This window comes from Physella acuta, unplaced genomic scaffold (assembly GCF_028476545.2).
Source record: "Physella acuta isolate Inbredline_101_S28 unplaced genomic scaffold, ASM2847654v3 ptg002230l, whole genome shotgun sequence".
In the NCBI taxonomy this organism is placed as follows: domain Eukaryota; kingdom Metazoa; phylum Mollusca; class Gastropoda; family Physidae; genus Physella; species Physella acuta.
The window spans coordinates 68,830-82,779 of NW_026733730.1; the positions used below are offsets into that span (position 1 = coordinate 68,830).

At 39.5% G+C, this 13,950-nt stretch overlaps 1 protein-coding gene across 6 annotated transcripts in view; it reads left to right on the forward strand.

The window, feature by feature from the left end:
- The window catches only part of LOC131932607 (rootletin), a 73,376-nt gene that overhangs the window by 24,415 nt on the left and 35,011 nt on the right, over positions 1 to 13,950 (forward strand). For 4 of the 6 annotated variants that reach the window (XM_059289543.1, XM_059289541.1, XM_059289542.1 and 1 more), the window contains 2 exons: positions 10,585 to 10,776; positions 11,413 to 11,499. In XM_059289543.1, coding sequence (XP_059145526.1) covers positions 10,585 to 10,776; positions 11,413 to 11,499 — 279 coding nt within the window. Of the gene's footprint in view, positions 1 to 9,738; positions 9,974 to 10,584; positions 10,777 to 11,412; positions 11,500 to 13,950 lie in introns of those variants that run through there. The other 2 variants (XM_059289546.1, XM_059289544.1) reach the window with 2 other exon arrangements.

Genomic DNA, 13,950 nt, shown 5'->3' on the forward strand with positions numbered 1-13,950 from the left:
TGTGTGTATATCTCTCCAGTGGGAATGTGTGTATATCTCTCCAGTGGGAATGTGTGTATATCTCTCCAGGGAGAATGTGTGTATATCTCTCCAGCGGGAATGTGTTTCTCAGCCTTTTGATCAGATTACCAAAATCTTAGATCTGTAGTCACAACCCGCCACATGTATTATTTCAAACACGCTTTTAAAAAAAAAAATATTTTTTATACGTATTTTAAAAAAAATTGTTTAAGAGATATAAAAATTACAACTTCCCCAGTGTAGACAGCAATCACTAACGTCATCGGGGATATAGAATAACCAGGCTAAAATATAACCAACGGCTTATCTAAACAGTAGCATATCACTGGTTGTCTCGGGACCATGAGCCCCACGTGACCGGACATCTAGCTCCACGTGACCGGACACATAGCGTCACCTGCCGGACATGATATGGCTCCACGTGACCGGACATGTAGCTTTTCGTGACCGGACACATAGCTCGACGTGACCGGACACATAGCTCCACATGACCGGACACATAGCTCCACGTGACTGGACACATAGCTCCACATGACTGGACACATAGCTCCGCGTGACCGGACACATAGCTCCGCGTGACCGGACACATAGCTCCACATGACCGGAGTTTCTTCCAGGCATCTCTTCGGGGGGGCTTTGCCCCCCCGAAAAATTTTTACCGCCCCCCCCGAACGAAATGAAATTTATATAATTTATATAGAAAATATATACTTTTAACAGTGTCCGCCCCCCGAAGAAAGTTTACCGCCCCCCCCCCCCCCCCCCCGAAGATTTCAAGTGCCCCCCCGGAGAAAAAAGTCTGGAAGAAACACTGCACATGACCGGACACATAGCTCCACGTGACCGGACACGTAGCTCCACATGACCGGACACATAGCTCCAAGTGACCGGACACATAGCTCCGCGTGACCGGACACATAGCTCCGCGTGACTGGACACGTAGCTCCGCGTGACTGGACACGTAGCTCCGCGTGACTGGACACATAGCTCCAAGTGACTGGACACGTAGCTCCACGTGACCGGACACATAGCTCCACGTGACCGGACACATAGCTCCGCGTGACCGGACACATAGCTCCGCGTGACTGGACACGTAGCTCCGCGTGACTGGACACATAGCTCCACGTGACCGGACACATAGCTCCGCGTGACTGGACACATAGCTCCGCGTGACCGGACACATAGCTCCGCGTGACTGGACACATAGCTCCGCGTGACTGGACACATAGCTCCACGTGACCGGACACATAGCTCCGCGTGACCGGACACATAGCCGCGTGATCGGTTGGATGCAGAAAGGTGCGCCTAAGCGAGACTAAAAGAGGGTTGTGTAAAAAACAACCCAGCAACTGCCCCATGTTCTGTCCAGCTAATGACCCACGTGGACCTGCCACGTCATGACCCTGCCACGTCATGAGCCTGCCAACCAAGGCTAGACGACCCTGTCAGACGTACATGTCTATTAGATAAATCACAATGTCGGGTGCGTGCCGTACTCTGATCGATTGGCAGGTTCGATCTACCAAGGTATCGGTCTAAGTAACAATAGATTATCGGTAGCCCTTGGTGGTTGTGTAGGTCAGGCTGACCTTTGTGTCTTAATGGCCGGTCAAGCTCTGCTCAACTGGCTACCATATATATATATATATATATATATATATATATATATATATATATATATATATATATATATATATATATATATATATATATATATATATATATATATATATATATATATATATATATATATATATATATATATATATATATATATATATATATATATAATGTGTATATATATATAAGCATATATATATGTATATAGACTCGCATGACATATATTTACTATAGAACGTAACAATTACTTTATTAAATATAGAAGGTAAACGTCCTACAGCTACTTGCAACGTTAGCACATTTCCTTAATGAACCATTAATTTCCTTTGTTTGAATAAGCTCCACTCAAGCGTGGCAATTGATCGACTGGGTGTAATAGATAGAAGTCGTTGCCATTCTCGCCTACATGTGTGTCAATGTGTATAGGCCACTGACATTGTTACATACGGTTGTATTGGTGTCTATTGTATTGTTACATACGCGTGTTATGGTGCGGTCTATTGTATTGTTACATACGTGTGTATTGCGGTCTATTGTTTCTCCGGAGTTACACACAGAGCGATAGGTTAGCTTAGCTTGTAGGCGGACTGGTACTATGGCCTCTGTACAAGTGCTCTACGGGCAACCCTATACTAGGTTAGCTTCTCCTACTGTCCCCAGTGGTAATCAGCTAAAAAAAGTAGAGTTCACCCGTTTCTGTGACTTTCTGTGACTTCGGTATATGAAGAGATATTGTGGTCAGCACTATGCCCATCCGCTTGTACTTTCCCTAACGTTAGTTACCCATCAGAGATGGGTGGACTCAGGTCATGTTCTACTGTCTTGGACCCGGATTCGAACTCGAGACTTTCATGTAAGCAGTCTAGCGCTCTACCGCTAGGCCACGCCATCTCAATACTCAGTGGTAATTCATCTTCTGCCATCTTCCAAGCCACGTCTCCGGGTTTGTCTTGTCCCTCCTCTTCTTTCTTAAGTCCTGGGGGTGGGGGTTCCCTGGCGAAGCCCCGTTTTCCTATGCTGTTGTCAGTCTTGCCATTTTGGGTAGATTTAATCTTCAGCAGTTGATTGGTTGAATTGCTGCCTACCCGGATGCCGTAGTTCTTCGTTAGTAAATCTTGCTGCGCAATAGTAGTGGCAGTCCATGTTTATCTAATTTAATCCCCCCCCCCCCAATGAAATTTCGGAAACTGTGTTTGATTAAAAGAAAATGAGCAGTGATGGCCGTAGGTCGAAACATAACTAGCATCTCTCTACACCTTGTTTAACCAGTGATGGCCGTAGGTCGAAACATCACTAGCATCTCTCTACACCTTGTTTAACCAGTGATGGCTGTAGGTCGAAACATCACTAGCATCTCTCTACACCAAGATGTCTTCGTATCGTCCCTAGTTTAACCAGTGATGGCCGTAGATCGAAACATCACTAGCATCTCTCTACACCTTGTTTAACCAGTGATGGCCGTAGGTCGAAACACCACTAGCACCTCTCTACACCGAGATGCCTTCGTGTTGGAGCTGACGGACGGGCAGGAAACAAGCCGGACATCCCGTCCATTGCCTGCCTGTCCACAAACATAGAGCAACTTTTTGTCCCAGAGGGCATTGTAGCGATCCAATGTTATCGATCTCTAATAACTATTGATTGATCTGTCTAGGGGTGGTATAATGAGACGACAGACGAGAACAACACACACTAGTCCTGTGGTTGTAGTCTTGTAGCGTAATCTTCACAGTAGGTAGGAAGTTGTACATGGGTTCTAAAGTAATATAGCGGCTTAAATCCTGGAGGTTGTACATTCAGGATCTGAGAAGGGAGACTATTCATTAAAATAAAAAATATAACTCGTAAATTAAGTCCAGCATGCGTAAGGGCCCTTCGTCGAATCTTCAGTCTTTTTATTTAAAAAAAGTTACAAACGTTATTTATTAAGGTATAATCTTTGTGATCGATTTACGACCGTAAGTGTATAGCGTTTTAATGCTTTGATTTTTATGTTATATGGGTGGTTCATTCTGCAACCATTATCATACAGTATGTGTTGAGTTATGTACCATCGACGTGGAGTTTTATGTAAAAAGACTGAGCTAGGTTAACATACAACTCGAGCATTGGCCTTACACATTTGTTACTAGCCACCCATGCACTGATACTTCGGTATCAATGTTAAAAAAACTATCAAAACACATCTGTCTTGAAGACACCAGTCAGACGGTGTGATACGTGTACAATAACCAACTCCTATGTCTTCAAGACACCATTCAGACGGTGTGATACGTGTACAATAACGAACCAATATGTCCTCAAGACACCAATCAGACGGTGTGATACGTGTACAATAACCAACCCCTATGTCTTCAAGACACCATTCAGACGGTGTGATACGTGTACAATAACGAACCCCAATGTCTTCAAGACAATGTAACCCTCCATTCGTTAATCACCGAAGCAGATAAAATTACAGCTGACACGAGCCCATTAAGTCACCGTATAGAGGCCCCGTATAGAGGCCTGTTTGTTCTGTTTTATAGCCGACAAATTACAGCCAACCGAACACACACGGCCAGAGTCGGTCCAGTCTTGGCCCGTCATCACGTGATTTATGCCATTCTCCTCTATGCTTGCACACTGCATGTCCGTACATTGGCCACTGGAATATTGACCCATGACCTCCCGCGGTGGTCCCGACCTGATCGCGGTGTAATTATGCGTCATTAAGGTTAATTACCGTAAACCTTGACTGTTCAACGTTTCGGGTTTTGTCATGCATATGCCGTCTCTGGTTTCAAATTTCGCACAGTAGAAAAAAAAACGATTTCTCTTAAAAAACAAAACAAAAACAACACTGTCTTTAAATTACCCTATGTACCTTTGATGTTATCTGGACTTTTAGCTTCTTCAAGTTGACGTTTCTTGTGTTATCCTCTTTTTTCTTATCTATAACACTTTCAATAATTACTGTAACAACCTTTATGTTTCGTTATTTCAGCCAGTTGAATGTTTACATTATCCTCATACTGAGGTAGGCCCTACCTTAGAATTTTGTATTCGCCCATATTAATATATCTATCTTTCGCATATAAAATTTATAGCCTTCTATATTGTAGTACATAACAAGTACAATGTTTACCGTATAACAGTTTGATGAACACGTAGAATGTCTACAGTATGCCCCCCCCCATTTGTTATCTGCACCAACATGAGCCCCGTACCCTCCCGATATTTTCATGTGAGACGGCCAGCGATGACCCTCGTTAACACAACGCCACGATCGATCGCGTGGAATAGACATTGTGATCGCCTTCTTATTGTTTGGGCTTTTTGTTTGGTGCCCTTTTGTCTGGGGATAACCATTTTATTGGGTTGGATATCACGTTCAGGCTTCTTCGCCTTATTGGTCATTGTGTTGTAGACACGATTTTATTCAGCTAAACGTGGATAGGATTTTGTCCTGACAGGCTAGACACCGTGTGCAGGTTATTTCCCTTGGTTTGTATATGTTATATGGACAAGATTCGTTCTGACTTCTCTCCCCGTTTGTTGGTGAGATATCCACATTCCACAGTACCACTTGTTTGAGTGTGGGTTTTATTCTGAATTCGATCTCCGCGTTACTGTAAGGAGTCCATGCCCATGCAAGGGGTTGCATGCCCATACAAGGGGAGTGCATCCAGCTAAGCTACATTTGTTGGCCATTACTGAGGTTTGTTAGCACTGTATGACTTCGCCATGTCACACCGACCTCGTGTGTTGCTTGACTTAAAGTTTTTATTGTTTCATGTAGACCAGCGTTTGATCTGAAAATCTGCCCTGATTGAGTACAGAAGGGTCGTTTTAAGATAAGGGTTTATGTTAATGGTTTGTATTCATCTAATGCAGGGGTCTCCAAACTTTTTAGACCGAGGGCCACATTAACTATCGAATTTCAGTTTGGGGGCCAGTTTCTTCCAGGCATGTCTTTGATTTCTCTGGGCAAAGGTCCTCAACCATCACCAACAAACGATTTTTCCTTAGACAAAAAGATCTCCGCGGGCCGGATGAGAGGACTTCGCGGGCCGCATCCGGCCCGCGGGCCGTAGTTTGGAGACCCCTGATCTAATGGGTCGTCCACTGCTAGCCTTAAGATTAAGGTAGAGTGTTAGTATTAAATAACATTTTATATTGAGTTAATGAGGATTCCATTGCGAATGTTAATATAGATTAGTAGGGCTATGATTTGTTATTACATCTTGTATGGAGCCATTCCCCCTTAAATGAAATTAACAAATATTTATAATACCATAGTCAATCGTCTTCTGCAGTTATCGGCACTCTGTTAGTCTATTGTGTGACTATAACTCAGGTGAAGTTCATCCCTAGTTGTAGATTAGTGTTAGACTTGCTGAGGGTGAGATGTCGTTGGTGGGGGGGGGGGGGGGGTGACTGGAAGGTGTTAAAAGGTGGGCCACACAGACAGGTGACATCCTGTATAGTGCCATCATTTAGCTTCTGTTACCTAGTCATTAATGTCATAACTAGTGTCTTTGTTTGACATCCTGTATAGCCTAGTCATTAATGTCATAACACGTGCCTTTGTTTGACATCATGTATAGCCTAGTCATTAATGTCATAACACGTGCCTTTGTTTGATATCCTGTATAGCCTAGTCATTAATGTCATGACACGTGCCATTGTTTGATATCCTGTATAGCCTAGTCATTAATGTCATGACATGTGTCTCTGCTTGACATCCTGTACAGTCTAGACATGTCATGACACGCGCCGTCCTTTCTCAATACACGGTGTGTTATATGTCGTAGCAAACTTAACGCTGATGCATAGAGTCTCGTGTGTATAGCTTTGTTACAGTCGTGTATTAATACAAGTAATATAACATATATACCCATGAGTAACTCGGCTAGGTTGATACACATCGCTCTCTCCATCCATCGTGTCCATTGTTCCGTGAGAATAATTTGAAACTCGTGTCCACTGAAGCGCTATTTTTTATGTCTAATGTTCTAACTATCACCATTGTCCGCAATCGCTTGTTAGTTATTGAAGAGGGATCAATACACTGCTCAATAATAGATTTTAAAATGGCTGTCGATTCTTTTGAAAAGTCGCCGGGAATTTCGCCAGAGCATCAGTCTCGAAGAGGACGAATTGTTAGTTGGTAGTGTAAGGTGTTCAGTGAGTGGATTACGTGCTAGTGATACTATGGATAGCGGTAGTTCTGTGGATAAGGTGAACGACAATGATGGTGTGTCAGGGAGTTCGTATGGAGAGGACGAGTCTGACAGCAAAGAGAACGGGTTGACCCGGAAAGGATTCGTCAGTCAGCGAGTGCAAGAAGCAAGTATCTTTCTTCTTCTGTCAGATGGTATCTTTTGGTCCAGCTTGTATCTTTCTTCTTCTGTCAGATGGTATCTTTTGGTCAAGCTTGTATCTTCGTTGTTCTGTGGAACTTGTAAACGTTGTTCTATGGAACTTGTATATACGTTGTTCTGTGGAACTTGTGTCTACATTCTTCTGTGGAACCTGTATCTACGTTGTTCTCTGGAACTTGTATCTTCGTTGTTCTGTGGAACTTGTATCTACGTTGTTCTGTGGAACTTGTATCTTTGTTGTTCTATGGAACTTGTATCTTTGTTGTTCTATGGAACTTGTATCTTTGTTGTTCTGTGGAACTTGTATCTACTTTGTTCTGTGGAACTTGTATCTTTGTTGTTCTGTGGAACTTGTATCTTTGTTGTTCTATGGAACTTGTATATTCGTTGTTCTATGTAACTTGTATCTTTGTTGTTCTGTGGAACTTGTATCTTCGTTGTTCTGTGGAACTTGTATATTCGTTGTTCTGTGGAACTTGTATATTCGTTGTTCTATGGAACTTGTATATTCGTTGTTCTATGTAACTTGTATCTTCGTTGTTCTGTGGAACTTGTATATTCGTTGTTCTGTGGAACTTGTATATTCGTTGTTCTATGGAACTTGTATATTCGTTGTTCTATGTAACTTGTATCTTCGTTGTTCTGTGGAACTTGTATATTCGTTGTTCTGTGGAACTTGTATATTCGTTGTTCTATGGAACTTGTATATTCGTTGTTCTATGTAACTTGTATCTTCGTTGTTCTGTGGAACTTGTATATTCGTTGTTCTGTGGAACTTGTATCTTCGTTGTTCTATGGTACACCCAACGGAGGAGGGAGGGGTACGCACCCCCGGGCGCCGCTTGTATCCGTACAAGCATGGGGTGGAATATCCCAGGCTTAGGCCGCCATGCGTACGTTTTGTTTTAATTAAATTGACAGCAGAACACACCATGCTTTATTGATTTGAGATGTTGATAAAGTAGTTGGGCGTTCTGCTTACCTTGCGAAACAGTAAATATAACAATTTATATTTAACTACTTTAAACATAATGTGATTATACTTACCGCTATTTTATCTTAACTTACCTGTAGGTGGTGGGTAGACAAGTGAGTTGATACCTTTGTAGTTTCTACTCGACACATTGAAACATTAACTCTCCCAGCAGAAGTTAGTTGTCAAACAAGTGATGTCACGTGACACCCGTGTTACAATTGACCAATGCCATTTCGGATTACCCTTGAGACCCAGACCCCGGCTGTGGGAACTGTGGTTAAAGAATAGAAGGATGTATACAACAAACATACTTTTAATGGTGTTTAAAAACGTTAGTGGGAGGTTTACAGTATCACACCGAAGGTCACACCACAGTGTTCAATATCAAGTTTTTTAACAGCTGACAATTCATGATCTGTGACTTCAGGTAAATGTCACTGCAAATCACCAAGTCACCTAGTGAAAGTCAAAACTAAAGTCAAGTTTTTAGACATAAAGGTCAATATGACGATATAATCGTCGCCCCCCCCCCCCCTCTTTCTTTATGTGATAGAGTTGGCTTAGCTTTTACAGAATTTACGTTGGGTACTCATTAGAACAGAGTGAACTCAATTCTAACTCGAGTCCGTGACCATTTTATGAGGGAGAGAATCAAACCTACACCCTCTGGCTTGCAGTCCTGTTTCGTTTGGTTGAAGGTTTAAAAGTCGATGTTAGCTTAGAAACACAATGGTAGTCCACCATCAGCATGAGCTGACACAGGAACCAGTCGAACATAGCGGGTCTTATCAAAGCCATGAATAGTTACTGTTGTTTTTCTCCGTCACGTCCATACCTGTTGCTTAGTATTGTTTGCCTCCCTTGTCGTGTCTGAATATTTCATGACCATACGATACTTTCGTTATGCTTGGGCTGTCAGACACCTTCACTAATGTGTGTGTATATATATATATATATATATATATATATATATATATATATATATATATATATATATATATATACATATATATTATAATATATATGCGCAAAGAGGATTTAAAATAAATAAAACAGCCGCCATCTCGCACCATTAAAACAATTAAACAATTAGTGAATGAAAAGAACATTTGCATACGTGAACTTTGTCCATCGCAGAGATTTAAAATTTGTATGCTGAGAATTTGTTGTAAAAGTTGAGTGTTGAATGTTTAAAATGTGTTGTGTTAAAAAAATTGTACAAAGTTTAGTCTAGACCTGCACGTGGAAACCGTTGTATTAATTTATTCATCCGACCTTTTGACCCTGTCAATCCCGCTGCTGGTTGTCTGTTTGTTCTGTCATAGTTGACGTTTTTTACTGCTAGGTACAATCCGCTATTGAGTAGCGACACCTAGCGGTCTGTCAAAAAAATGAATTCGAAGTATAAGCAATGACGTCAAGTTTACTGATTGATCTGTCACTTATCAAGGGAGATCATCGAGTTGTTGTTGATCTTTTCATGTTGACATTTTCCCGCCGTTATTTATTAGCTATTGATCCGTCTCTTAGACACCCCCCCCCCCCCCCCCCCCCCCCACACACACACACAACTCCTATTGAATGGCAGTATCTACCCCGGAATCTCCTATTCTATTGGTCGTATGATTTAGATGTGTGAATAATAATTTGATACGTTTAAAAAAAATCGTTTGAAGATCATTGAAGTTAACGTTTATACCCCGTTTGACTACCTGGTGTTATTTTAAGCCTTTGAACATTTCCCGCGGTTTTCCTACTTGCTTCAGGAGGTCGTAAGGTGTTGGTAGGGAATTTTGTTTAAAGTTGCGTTGAGTACCGGGCCTTGATACACCGAGACTGTATGGTTATCTCCACTGGGTTCTAATCTTCTGTGACTTACACTTGATATTTGGCACCGTACCCGGGACTATCGATAATCTTGGGACAGGATTTATGAAATTTTTCACAGACTTACAGTAGCTCGAAGCTAGCTTCGACTTTCTAAGGTTTGGTAAAGACTGTGTGGAGATTATATTTTTTTATTGTATTGTATGTAAGGCCCTACATTTTAAGGCTAGTTATTGTGGCCTGTATTGTACATTTAAATTTAACTTGTGTGAGGTTAGTCCTGTAGTATAGTGCTCTACAGTAGTATTGTAAGTATTGCTATATCGTAAGTAGGTCTTTATACTTATAGCTTTATTTGTACAAGGCAAGTCCTGTATAGTTTATAGTTATAAAGTATTTTTGCATGTATATTCCTGTCATGCTGTACAGTATTTTTATGAAGCTAGTCTTATATTGTGCTATTTTTTTATTAGAATGTTTAGCTGTACCTTTCACATTAGGCCTAAGATGGAGATAATGAAACACTATCTTTTCTTTTAAAACTCTGTGAGCTGTTTTTGATGCCTGGCTCTCTTCCTGTGTTGTGTTCTTCCATAGTCTGAGATTATGTACTATATCTGTAGGAATGATCACTTTTACACTGCAGGCCTACCTCACTTTCGATTAAGTATGCTGCCTCTATGCCAAGGAATCAAAGTTCCAGCTAGTATGCTGCTTATATGCCAATCCTGCTAGTATTGGTCAGCATTTGAAACTGTCCTCCTCTGTCCCCAGCTGGAGCATTCACTGCGGAGTGACTCAGGACTGGACACCAGCAGCGACATGACCTCCAGGAGTCTGGTCCAGCAGAACATTGACCTCAGGCGCAAGCTGGAAGAAGAGCAGTCTGGTTACAAGAGGAAGCTGCAGGCATACCAGGAGGGGCAGCAGCGCCAGGCTCAGCTGGTGCAGAAACTACAAGCTAAGGTAAGCTACTGACCACTGGGCAGTTGGACACTACAAGCTAAGGTAAGCTACTGACCACTGGGCAGTTGGTGCAGAAACTACAAGCTAAGGTAAGCCACTGACCACTGGGCATTTGGACACTACAAGCTAGTATGTCAGTTATCAATTGGTGCTGGAGCTATAACCTAAGTTATGTCTCTGACCAGTATGCAGTTAATGCAAAACCTTCAAGCTGATATTTGTCAGTGGTCAGATAGTGCAGTAAGTACTATCTGAGGTGGTCAACTAGTGCAGAAACTTTAAGTTAAGGTAAGTTACTGACCATTGGTCAGTAAATACAGACACAAGAATCCAAGGTATTTTACTGACTAAACTGCAAGCTCATGTCCCACATGTATTTTTAAAGTTACAAAATAACAGCCCAACTTAGATAGTATCTACACATTTTCACTCCTAAAAATATACTTTAAGGAAGTATGACAAGGGGATTTAACTCAAACATTTCCTCTCATCCTAAGTCTTTTCTTTAAGACAAAGTAAACCCCTATCCTCACTAACACAACTGAACCATACTAATAGTTTAATCTTAATATAACTTTATCATAGTCAGCTTAGTATGAATATTTTATAAGCAACTACATTTTGTTTATAACACAGTTGCTGCAGTATAAAAAGAAATGCCAGGACCTTGAGCAGTCACTTCACACCAAAAACATTGAAATCAACCATGTCTACAACAGCAAGGTAAGCTATTTTGGTGAACATCTTGTTTTACTGTTTAGTGGCAGGATGGGACACTTTGCATTATTGGTTAATGGCTGGCTTGGACTATTGGTAAATGATGGGGAAAGTTAATGATTGATAAAGTGGGGGGGGGGGGGGGGGTGGGGGAATTAAACATTTTTTTAACTTCATTTTTTTTATGGCTGACAATCTTTGGAAAAATAATCATCCTTAAATAGATAATAAGAACATTTAACCTACATAATACAATTGTGCAGACAAAATTGTCAGATTAAATCTTCATTTAACATTTAGACATAACATTTCTCTTAAATTTATATTAATCATTTAAAAGAGCAATATAATACAAACCTGAAATTCAGCGAGCATATTTAGCTTAACAAATAAAAAAATACTTCTTTTTTAAAACATTAGATTTTGTGTCAAATGCAAGAAAAAATTATCATGACCAATTACTATGTCCCTGTCACAAACAACATAAAATACCAATTTGTAATCACACAACGCAGTAATAATATTGTGTAGATGTAATTTTTAATAAATTACATTTTTCCACTAGTTGCCATGGAATTAATGTTATAATTTAGTACAAATATGTTATTTATTTCTTTGATTTAATTCTTCACTTCTTGTACTTTTACTTTAACTTTTCTACATCCATCATCTCTTCTTTGCCATCTAAATTATCTAATTTATTTTAATTAATATGCCATTTAGCACATTTTGTGAAACGTAATACATTTTAAGACATGTTTAATTACTTCTGTGCAGTCAGGCACAGCATTACACAAGCTGTCATTAAACCTAATAGAGTTTTGGTGTTCCAAACAGGATTTCTTACTCCTGGCCAAAAACAACACACGTATTCTTTCCCTTTAACATCAATATGAACTTATATCTTGACTCAGTCTTCAATCATTAATTCCTACTAATGATGTTTACTGAAATCAATAAACTATTGAAAATCAATAACTTTCAATTGCTATAATAATCTAAATGGTATATAGAACTAGAGAAAACCATTCACCCAAAAAACCTCCGACATTGTAAGTAAAAGCTGTAAATGAGTTTTTGATTCCTTCCTTGGTCCTGAGAATGAAAAGACCCTTGAAACTTTGCGCTGGCAGAAATTAGGCCCGGTGTAGACCCAAGAAAAAATGTGGTGTGCAAATGTTTTCTTGATTTCCCCCTGACAGTGATTGATCACTGTGATTAACAAATGTTGTCAAAGCTATCTATGATCTGTCTAGAAGTGTATTGATTTTCTAATTGAACAACCAGGTAAGTTATTCACAGACACTAATCTTTTCCTAGAGGTTTTCAAAGTTGTACAGGGGGGGAAAGCAAATTGAAAAGACAAAATCTATCAAGCAATCAATACATTTGTTCTACACATTCATTCAGTAAAAGTGCTTTATTCTGTTTCACTCTGTGTGCAAAACTATTTGAATATTCAGTGCAGATTTAAAGGGAAAAATACACCACTGTTAGTTTTTACTAACTAAAGAAAATAATTTGAATATTCAGTGCAGATTTAAAGGGAAAAATAACGCTACTGTTGTTTTTAACTAACTAAACAAAATCATTTGAATATTCAATGCAGATTTAAAGGGAAAATAAAATCTACTGGTTTTTTTTTTACTAAATACTAAAAGTATTTGAATATCCAGTGGAAATTTAAGTAAATAGATTACTACTATCTAACAGCGTACGCTAACTGTACTGATTAATAATACAAATTTTAAGGAAAAGATAACATTTTTAACTTGTTAAACAGTCATTTAAATTATCTGCAAAAGTTTAAAGGGGCAGATAAATACTGCTTAAAAAGATACTGAAAGCAAGATTATTTAAATTATCAGTTCAAATTTAAAGGGATAGATATCTGTAGTGTCATTTTCACTTGTTAACCAAAATAATTTAACTCTTTAAGCCCGTAATTATTTTCACGTTTTACCGGAATTATTTTTTTTCCCTCATTTTTTTTCAGCACCCCTGCGGCTAAATGACCCATATCTTTTTACCCGTTAATTTAAACCCCACACATTATTGATAAACATTAATCGTAATTGAATACCCTACACACTGATATAAACTTTAAGGAATTATTTATTTATTGAAGAAAGATAATTAATTAGATTTAAAGAAGAAAAAATAAAGAGTTGATTTTTTCTTGCAAAAATTACGCGTCTGTCGGGAAAATTAATAATAAGAATAACTTTTCATGAGTTCTTATTCATAGAAAACGAAAGTACGTCCATTTATCTACAAAAATCATGGATCGGATTAGTCTTAGTATAAATACTTTAATTTTCGTTAATTTTATAATGCGGCGACATAAACGTTTAGACGCGGCCGCTGAACGGCATTCCGCAGTGTTAAAAAATGCCGTTTTTCGAGTTGTTTTACAAAAAAAATTCTATAAAATACAAAATCGATCTAACGAGAAAA